General features: G+C 41.3%; 1 protein-coding gene across 3 annotated transcripts in view; it reads right to left on the bottom strand.

Annotated features, from left to right (window-relative positions):
- Positions 1 to 31: 31 nt before the first annotated feature.
- The window catches only part of kif5c (kinesin family member 5C), a 29,731-nt gene continuing 19,681 nt past the window's right edge, over positions 32 to 10,081 (bottom strand). For 2 of the 3 annotated variants that reach the window (XM_027010056.3, XM_081720851.1), the window contains 13 exons: positions 9,099 to 9,305; positions 8,703 to 8,849; positions 7,927 to 8,115; positions 7,637 to 7,754; positions 7,313 to 7,389; positions 6,820 to 6,929; positions 6,378 to 6,479; positions 6,148 to 6,208; positions 5,924 to 5,995; positions 4,951 to 5,055; positions 4,570 to 4,786; positions 3,263 to 3,422; positions 32 to 2,059 (listed from right to left, as the gene is read on the bottom strand). In XM_027010056.3, the coding sequence (XP_026865857.2) occupies positions 3,277 to 3,422; positions 4,570 to 4,786; positions 4,951 to 5,055; positions 5,924 to 5,995; positions 6,148 to 6,208; positions 6,378 to 6,479; positions 6,820 to 6,929; positions 7,313 to 7,389; positions 7,637 to 7,754; positions 7,927 to 8,115; positions 8,703 to 8,849; positions 9,099 to 9,305 (1,551 nt within the window). In that variant the 3' untranslated portion in view covers positions 32 to 2,059; positions 3,263 to 3,276. Of the gene's footprint in view, positions 2,060 to 3,262; positions 3,423 to 4,569; positions 4,815 to 4,950; positions 5,056 to 5,923; positions 5,996 to 6,147; positions 6,209 to 6,377; positions 6,480 to 6,819; positions 6,930 to 7,312; positions 7,390 to 7,636; positions 7,755 to 7,926; positions 8,116 to 8,702; positions 8,850 to 9,098; positions 9,306 to 10,081 lie in introns of those variants that run through there. The other variant, XM_027010058.3, reaches the window with a different exon arrangement.

Here is a 10,081-nt window from a genome sequence, read left to right as displayed (position 1 = left end):
ACAATTTTCCAGCTACAAAAAAGGACACCTGTAAAAGTTGCTAACATTTATTTCCATAATTGATCCCTCATCGCTGAATTTGCATTATGTAGTTAAATACATTGCAAATCACGTGGTCTCCCCTTATAAATCAGAGAGGTTTGTCAAAAGATTACATACTTTTCAGCTAAATGTGTATCAGATGCTCAGTTCATGGCTCTGAAATGCACTAGGTTAGCATTAAAAACAACATCACATTACAGCAATGAAACACTGGAGGCAGAGGAATGTGATATCACACAAATTAGCAGACCTGTGTGTGCAGAGTCATAACCACAGATTTGCCATAGAAAGACCATGGATACAGCAGAGAAATATAAAAACATATTATTAGAGAGAGACAGCATGTAACACTTTACACCATTATACAGGAACACCACTATCATATGTGTGTTGCACCACTCACTAGGTGCCTCTAGGTGCTTCAGTTGAAAGAATTAACCTTGTTAATAAGGTTTGTTTTTTACTTGAGGTACTCAGCTCATGAGTATAAAACGCATGGGTACAACATACAAAAAAGTATTTTTGTAATGTTTTCTAAGATAGGCAGAAGTATGTCACTCCTGAACTCAGTAAACACAGTCAAAGGAAGAAAATCAAGAACTATGTGCCAGTTCAGAAAACAGGTTTCTGTGCATTAGCCTCATTTGGTAGTGAGACAACTGGTAGTCAGTATGACAACTGCCAAAATGGACAATGTAAAAAAAAAAAAAAGTTTAAAAAGAAAAGTTCAAACACAACATAATGTTTTAATACAACAGAATGGCTTTATCTGATCTTCCCTTCGGTCAGATGCTGAGTGACTAGTCAGCATGCCATTGTGAGGAAGATAATAAATCTGAAAATCTAATGGAAATATGACACAGAATATTATAACTAAACTTTTTACTCTTTATCCTGGACTCCTGGATCATTGCTTGATGAACTGAGTGAACGGTCAGCATCAAAGCAACAACATCTCCAAGGAAGCATTCAAAAAACATTATTTTCCATAAAACACTACCAACCCAAAATCTAGCCATGAGCACATATTAGCATGTTGACTATTACCTTTAAACTATACATTATTAATGTTTTGGTCACCATAACATGTAGTTCAGGCATCTTTATTTGTGTATGATCCGTCACGTGTTTTACTGCCTAAATACTGAACACTGGTAATAAACAAAGAAACAAATAACTAGGCCTGCAGATATTGCTGACAAAGGGAATTCATAAGTACAGTAGACAAAGCATATGAAAAAAAATAAAAAAAATAAAAAAAACATTTAAACAAATAATCCTTAAAGTATTAGAAATATAAATAAATCCAAGTACAAAATTCAGTACTGACATTTCTCACTGTATAAAAAATGTAATACATACATACCTTAAAGGAACAAAGTTTGAGTTCTGAAACAAACTTGTCATGTCTCTACCTGTCCTAAGTAGGCAATAAAAGCAAGCTGAGTTGCTGCCAATAACAAGAAGTTCAGAATATCCCTGAAGTTACACCTAAGGGGAAGGATGTGTTCATCACATGGCTATATCACCTCAGCCTGCCAATAACTACCAGAACATTTGGGTTGTTTTTTAAATAATTGTATTAATACTTTTTAAAACAGCTTTAACTGTTGGATCACTGAAGGAGTCACAACAGAGAGACAGACAGATGGAGAGAGAAAGAGTGAGGGAGAGAAAAAGAGAGAGGCAGAGAGAGAAAGAAAGAAGAAGAGAAGCAGAATAAGAATACTGCTTTTCTGTAATGGGCAATTAGTCATTTCTATGTCAGTGTATATTTGCGTGTGGCTGTCTTTGAATCAGTTTAATATAACACGAAGTCAAACATCCAGTGAATCTGTCCTCCAGAGGATGAGGAAGAAGAGGTATTGTTGAAGACAGAATGTTCTCAACATGTTTAGAGGTTCAGAGGTGAAAGCAGTTGTGCTGGTTTTCCTGAAACAGAAAGGCCCTCCATGGTGAGTGATCCTGTGGACAGATGGAGGACAGAATGCCCAAGGAAAAGCCATTTCTCTTCAAGCTGAAACAGAAACAGAGAGAACAGGACTAAAGTCATGTCATGAAAACTTTAATAACTTAACATGCATTTTTCATGGTGAGAAAAAAAACTTCTGTAAGAAACTGGTTAATATATAGCACCCCCTAGTGGACATAGGCAAAACTATTTTGAGGAAACTTTGAGGAAAGTCAACTTTGTTTCTCAGGGGTTGTTGCTTACAGTTACAAATAGTTCCCTTATGTAAGACCAACTTCTCTGAACCCAAGCCTCAATCCATATATGCCCACCATCCCTAAGTAAATGCCAAATGGTTTATGTAAACGTCCTGCTCTGAGCCGCTTTCCCAAGGCTTTCATGCCTTTACAGACATAAACCTTTTTGTGCAATTTATAAAGGAATTGCTCCATCTTAGTCAAGATGCTGGCACTGTTTGACCGCAACTTCACAGCCACTCATGGTTCCAGACATGTCACATTCTCCTGAAACGTAATTAGTAGAGTGCCATTAATCACAGTTTAACATAAACGGGCCAAAAAGCTTTGGCGCTGGTGAAACCAGATCCAATTAGGCAGGCCTAAAACACAACACTGAGGTAAACAGACAAGACTTTTTTCTTCTTCTTAAAATAAAGGTCTATTTAGTAGGATGTTACATCAAATTCAATCAATTAGGACTCTCTTTTCTAAGCCAGGAGGTGGACTTCTGCTTTCTTAAAAGGATTTCTGATGGAGATTTGCTAAATTGTCTGGTGATTTAATCTGGTCAATCTGACTTTGATGGAAGTAGGTTTTACAACATCCTGATCAAAAAGTCCAGAAATAGGGATTGAAGGAATGTTCAATCTAAAAATAAGGACCAGACGTTGGTTTTTGTGACCTAGGACTGTCGAAAGACATAAATTGAGCTGTGTCATCTCATACCTCCAAAGCTGGAACATCAATCAGTAACGTAGAGCTGCACTTGCAATGAATACATCTTAACGAGATCTCCGCAGACAGTAGAGGTCAGTACACTGTCCTGTTCACTGGAGTGGTTTCCAGTGACTCCCATGACCAATCAAAATCAAAGAAATAAACAATGGCAGTACCAAAATGTGTTGTGTAACGGGGCCCTACAGGTGGATCTATGCCACAGACTGTGGTTGGAAGAGATGGGGGGAAATAAATAAGATGAACATGTGTTTCTGTGGATATGTGCTCATGTAGTGCATAGACTTGACTGTACCATCTCTGTGTCATTCACTTGCTGCTGTGGTGGTGCTGTTGAACTGGCTGCATCTGATGGTGGTGATGATGGCGTGGGCTGGATGCTACCCCACCTCTATTGGCATGGTTTGGCGAAGCAGAGGTAGCTGGATGATGGTGTCCAGCACGAATGGGTTTGGCTACAGAACACAGATGAAAGCCAAATGATTAATCAATCAGACCATGTCATTTTTTAGTATGTGTGTGTGTGTATATATATATATATATATATGTGTGTGTGTGTGTGTGTGTGTGTGTGTGTGTGTGTGTGTGCGTGTGTGTGTTTCTTTAAGAAACAGGCCTGCAAACGTTTTGTTAAAAATATTATCATATTGGAATTTAAACTTGAGAAGTGCTCAAGAAGGTGATTATAATGCTGCATGGCCCCTACACTAAGCCTTTATAACAGCTAATATAAATCCACATAAACACTTATAAAGGCTAAATCCAAACCTCCAAACTCTAATCTAACCATACCATTTCAATCTTAGCACTTTATAGTAAGAAATGAAAACTCCTGTATAAACTTATTATACGGAGAAGGCTTTGACAATGTAACAGTTACTGTACAAGCTTTTACTGTCTAACTGTATTATACAGGTTTCATGTGCATCTTATCACCAAGTGCACAACATAATTGTAAATATGTCAATTGCAAGATGGGACTGTACATTCTGTACATTGTGTACATACATATTTAAATATCCATATATACATTGTACATTGTGTATATAAACATAATATACATATATTGTACATACACTGTAATATATTTTTGTATATATATAGAATATATATTTCTCTATGCACCCCTGTTTGCTTTTTCCTCAGTTTGGACAGAGCACTCAACCATTTCACTGCGAGTTATACTGTGTATGACTATGTATGTGACAAATTAACCAAACTTGAAACTTGAAACTTGAAACAATACAGCAGAAACACAGAGCAAGTTTTTATCTTCATCTTTCAATTTTTCATAATCACCAGCATCAGGAGATATGGGCCACCCCCTCTAGCAGGAGTGCCACACACAGCCAAAGATGCTAATTTACTCAAATTTTTGTAAAAATATCTTTTTTTCCTTTGATTTGACTAGATCCCTCAAGAACAAAAGAAATTTTCAGTGTGTATTTTATGCACGTATCCTGTTGCATCCTGACTGCAATGTCATACAAGATGAAGACATCCAGCTCAGTATCACTGTGAGAGACAGGAACAGAGAGTACTGGAGCCTGCATGTGCATGTGGGCATCGGGTCCGTGCCAGGGCCCCAGTGCTGACACTCACCGATCTGTGCGACGTGGCTCCTACGGGCCTGGTTTTTTGCCCTGACGGCCTCTTTGATGCGGTCCACTTCCTGCTGGTAGCGTTTGCGGTCCTTCATGCTGTTCTCCTTGGCTTCCCTGAGCGCCGCCTCCAGGGCTTTTACACGTTCCACCGTGGCCCGCAGACGCTTCTCCAGCTTGGGCAGCTCACAGCGCAGCTCAGCATTATCGCGCACCAGCTTTTAGGGAGGAAAGAAAGAAACTAGGCTATGTGAAGTGCCCCAGAAGATGAGGAGAAGGTTTAGAAAGAGAACGGAGACGCAGGCTGATAAGTAACATTATTTTTTTATTTTTGATCTTCTTTGTGCAACAGGTGAAGAACATCGAGCGTGACACAGCAGACCTGCTTGTGGACCTTCGTCAGCTGCTCCAGATTGTTCTCCAGGAAAATGATTTTCTGTTTCTGAGCCAGGCTTCCTCCAGACTCATCTGAATCCAACTCTACACTCTATCAAAAAAACAAAGATATACATTGTAATTACTATGGTTTACGTTCACTCAAGTCTGTTCACCAACATTAATGTGTCTGCTGATACAGCTGAACAACAGAACTCTGAGATGTAATGGCAGACACAGAATACAGGCATATAAAAGAAACAACAGAGAAGGTGCAACATGAATAAACGATGGCTCATCCCCTTGGGAAAAGGTGTTGTAATCTGATGTAGCAAAGTGAATATGACTGTGGCCTGATTCTACTCTTGGGCCATAAATTATTGTCTCTGCCCTATTCTGCCCAACACTGTAATCTGTGTCCTAAACAACATAAATCATTTAACTAGCACATGTGAAAGAAGTACTTAGATTATGTGTGATCCTAACACTAAATATATGTCACAAGCACAAACACCTGAATCTCAGTTCAGAATATCAGGACAGAAGCTGTCATTCTGACTACTCAAGCTGCAAAAACATTTCTGTTGTTTTTTTAAACAGCATGGCCCAAAGGGAAAAGAGGGTAGGTGAAGTCAGGAAACATCCATTACTGGGAGGGGAATTGGGCCTCTGATTCCTTTTAGAGTTTGTTTAACCATCACTCCAATGAGGTAAAGACACATTCACGCTTAAAGCAGCCAAAAAACCTGTTTTCTAACTAAACTGGAAATATCTCAAATAGGCTAAGTGTGTTCCCTCCTCTTCCTATTAGAGAGCATACATGCACATTATTCCTTCAGCTACTGGCCACAGAATGAAGCCTTGAAGCCAAGGGACATCTGTGAGTGGATGAGTCAGTGCTGGGTACGGCCCAGGCACTCAAGGGGATGCTGGGAAATGCGGTAAAGCATAAGGCTAAAATAACAGCGAAGGACACTTACTCTGCTGACTCGTGTGTAAAGGTCCTCAATAAAGATTTTACGCAGATTATGAAGAGTCTGCAGCTCCTTTGCCTATGAGTCAATGGGAAAAAAATGCTTTTACGTTTTTAAAAGGATGTGAAAATATTCTTGTAAAAAATAAACTCTTTTGAATGACTAATGAAATAAAAGTGAAGGTTCATTGCCATGCCCTGGAGTCACATCAGAAACTGCAGTTTACTTACCACAGTCTCCTCAAGGCCCTTCAGATCCTCCCTGGCCTGCTCCCTTTTCTCATTCAGCAAACTAATGTGGGCAAAACAAAAATGTTTCATGCACATTCCACATCTGAAACTTCTCACCGAACACATTTACCCTTTTGGACTTTTGTCCAAGTTTGAATTGAATACGAACAATGACCACTGTGATCGGTTCATACAAGTCAGCAAGGCCTTGTTGAATGCTGCCCACTTACACCAGTTTCTGGAGCTTCTCAGTCTTCTCCTGTTCCTCCTCCTTGAGTTTGTCGTAATCGGACAGGAGCTTTTTCTGCTCCAGCTGAAGAGCCTGGTTCAGGCTGAGTGCAAACCAATAGGCCTCGGGTCATTTAAGTGAGGGCAAGCTATTTCTCAGACACATTTACACAACAAACTTAGTCAGCTGGGGATGTGGGTAATAATTCACTTCATGAGTTTCAAAGTACCCAGCTTTATGACAACAGCAAAAAAGTGAATGAAAAATCTTTCTGTTTGACACTGACATTGTGTGACACTGCAAACACTGAATGAAAGGTAGATGTGAACAGTAAGTGTGCCCTAACTGGCCTCTTCTGCTACTTTCCCAAATTCTTAGTGATGCAAAGACTTTGGGTTGCTGTTTTCCTTTGTGTGACAACTTCCTGAAGAGAGAGCACTAACTCTTTCAGCTCGTCCAGGATCCTCTGTTTCTCTTCGATTTCATCTCGGAGGCGGGAGAGCTGCTTCTGGTGAGCCTCTCTGTGAGTCTCCATCTGCTCCTCCAGAGCTTTCTGCACAGAGCACACTGCAAAGGTGAACCATGCACATTGCACTGGTGATACGTGCACACTGCACAGGTGAGTTGTTAAACTGCACAGGTGAGACACGTGCAGATACTCCCAAAGGTCCTGCCTTTACTTCACACCATTAATTTTCCTCCCTTAAACAAACCTTCAACCAAATATGCTACAGCCAATCATGTAAGCCAATCAGGTTTTTCATTAGCATGAAGTAGTGGGTGGGTGAAAAGCACCTTTAGGTCACAAAGCACTAAACTTTTGTGTTTAGTGAGAAAACTAGTAAATAGTGTACTGAGGAGGTGCGCTGGGACAGTGGCATTGCTGGGGTGTGTGTCTGGGGTGGGGAGGGAGGCAGAGAGATGACAATTTTGTACCTTCATCTCTTCAGCATCCTTCATCTTACTCATATGCTCCTTCTCCTTGTCAATTGCAGACACCTCCTGCATCTTTCCTATATTAATAATCAGACATGTGCTACGGTTAAATCACACCATCACAGCTTTCCTCTAGAACACAGAGTTAGCATTTTAAGGACAGCCAGACAATCTATGAGAATGTATTGCAGTGGTGGGAAAGTTCACTCTTGGATATATTTTTGTTTGTGTGTGTGTGTGTGTGTGTGTGTGTGTGTGTGTGTGTGTGTATGCGCTCTCACATGTGTGTGTGTGTGTGTGTGTGTGTGTGTGTGTATTACGCACCCTGAGCATGCAGTTTAGCCAGTTCTTCCATCAGTGAATCTTGGCTCTCCTCTAGTTGCCTCTTCTTTTGCTCCACATTCTGCATGTAGTCTGTCAGGGACTTTATCTTGGCCTGAAGCTGCATCATACAGGGACAAAGTAACCCTCAGGAGCTGGGACAGGGGCTGGAACGCCTCCCTCCCTCACCCTGTAGAGGACTTGCTTTTGTTACATAAAAAGAGAACATATTTCTATCGTCTCCCCCACTAGAGGGCTCTGACGAGTCAGTCCTGAGCAGTGTGTGTTGGCACCTGTGAGATGAGGAGCTGACACGAGGCTAGCTCTTTCTCGCTGGCCTGCATCTTGTGCATGGTGTCAGCCTGAGAGACCTCCAGCTGCTTGCTGCGGTTCACCAGTGACTTCACCTCCGACTTCATCTTGCTGATGTACAGGCGCGCCATGGTGAACTCTTCCTCCATCGCACCATGCGCCTCCGTCATCTGAGTGAAAACAACAGTGCTTGTCATTGTAAACGGTTGCATAGTCAACACTTTGAGTGCATCTGAGTGTTAGGGACAGTTGGGTTTGGAACAGGACATGGTCAGGACAGCTCAGTGTCACGAGAAGGTCTCTGTTTTGGTGTAATAGCCTACAACAATAATAAATATAATGATAATAATAAGTTTCATTTATATAGTGGCTTTCACAGACTCAAGGTCAGTTTACAATGCCAAGATGGAGAGAGAAAAAAAAAAGACATTCATTGACACAATCAACACATCAATTAAGAAATACGAATAGGTTAAACAAAAGGTCCTTATTACAATATCAATAAAACTGTTCTATTTGTAGTTTCTGATGGTAAGGGAATACTAGAACTTGAACATGACATGGGACACCAGGCAAAGATGAGTGTGTGCATGTGTGTGTGCGTGTGCGTGTGTGTGTGTGTGTACACGTGTGTGCACGTGCGCGTGTGTGTGTGTGTGTGTGTGTGTGTGTGTAGGCGTGCGTGTGTGTGTGTGTGTGTGTGTGTGTGTGTGTGTGTGTGTGTGTGTGTAAGGTATATCATATCTGATGTTCTTACAGCCTTAAGGTCACTGGTGCCGATTATGCCTCCGATGTCACTGAGGTCTCGTAGCAGCATACCCAGTATCTCTCCAGATCTCTTCTTATGATGGCCACTCATCTCCTGCAGTGTTGCCAGATCCTGCTCCACAGTGGACAGAAGCGTCTACAACACACAAATACACACAGGGTCACTACTTAGTTTGTAGGTAGGGTATTATACCAGCAATCCTCTCCTCTCCTCTCTTCTTCTCTCATTCTTTCCCAATAATTCTCCTCCAAACAATTAGGGTCATTCTTTTATCTCCACTATACTCAGACCCTGTCTCATCCTCTCACCTCTGCCTTCCCACGGATCCAGGCATCGTTTCAGACAAGACCCTCCCTCCCGCCCTCGCCTGCCCCTCCCACTCACGCTCTTCTGTGCAAGCTCGTCGGACAGCTGTTCGTTGCACTTCCCTTTCTGCTCCAGCTCGTGGCTCTTCTGGTCGTAGTTGACAGCCAGCTCCTCCAAGGCCTGCAGCACCTCCTTCACCTCCTCCTTGGCTGCCTCGTGCTCACGCAGCAGCCGAGCCACCTCCTCCTGGGCTTTCTCATAGTCCCGCCGCACTGACAGTATTAGCTGCAGCCATGAAAAGGCACATGTCTAGTGTCTTAGTCACATGATAAAGGTGGGGCAGAAGATTTCACGCTATTTGGACTTGGACAGGTAGATAAGAAAACCCAGACCAGCTGGTGAAAAGGTGCAACCAGAAAACAATGGCAAGTCTGGGAAAGTTTACTCAGGAACTTTTTGATGATACTGAAATCATCCTGACATCTGCACATTGATACGAACAATGGCAAAAACAGCCACAGTCCATCAATCTAAAATCTAAACAACAGAATGAGAAATTTTAAATCTGTACATTAAATCTTTACCTTTTGACAACCATGATATTATTGTAATGGATTCAAGAATGGCATTAAAGTAGGTCTAAGGTTTAAGCATGTTCAAAAAAAGGTATTGTAATTTACATTATAATTAAAAGTTTAAACAACAAAAGTTTCTGCTCATTAGATACCTCAAGCTGTCAAAATGTGGAAAATGTGTGACAAGCTGGTGGGTGGACTAAAGCAGTTTCCATGGAAACAACATTATTCAAATGAATTTCTAACTTATACCTGCATAGCTCAGTAGGATTAAGCTTTAATTCATGGTGGAACGACCTTGAGTTCATCTGATGAGAATTCCCAATTTGGGCGTTTACAGTGTTGCTTATAAGCATGACTTGGGATGGGAAGTAATAATGTAGTGACAATCTATATCCACCAGGTGGCGATAAATCAAGTTGCTGTTATAGTAGCTTTTATCAGCTCACACAAAATGATAATTTCTCACTCACAGCTGGAACATTT

This window comes from Electrophorus electricus, chromosome 9 (genome assembly GCF_041902795.1).
Source record: "Electrophorus electricus isolate QZ-2024a chromosome 9, ASM4190279v1, whole genome shotgun sequence".
NCBI lineage: Eukaryota > Metazoa > Chordata > Actinopteri > Gymnotiformes > Gymnotidae > Electrophorus > Electrophorus electricus.
This window is presented reverse-complemented; position numbering and strand designations above follow the sequence as displayed.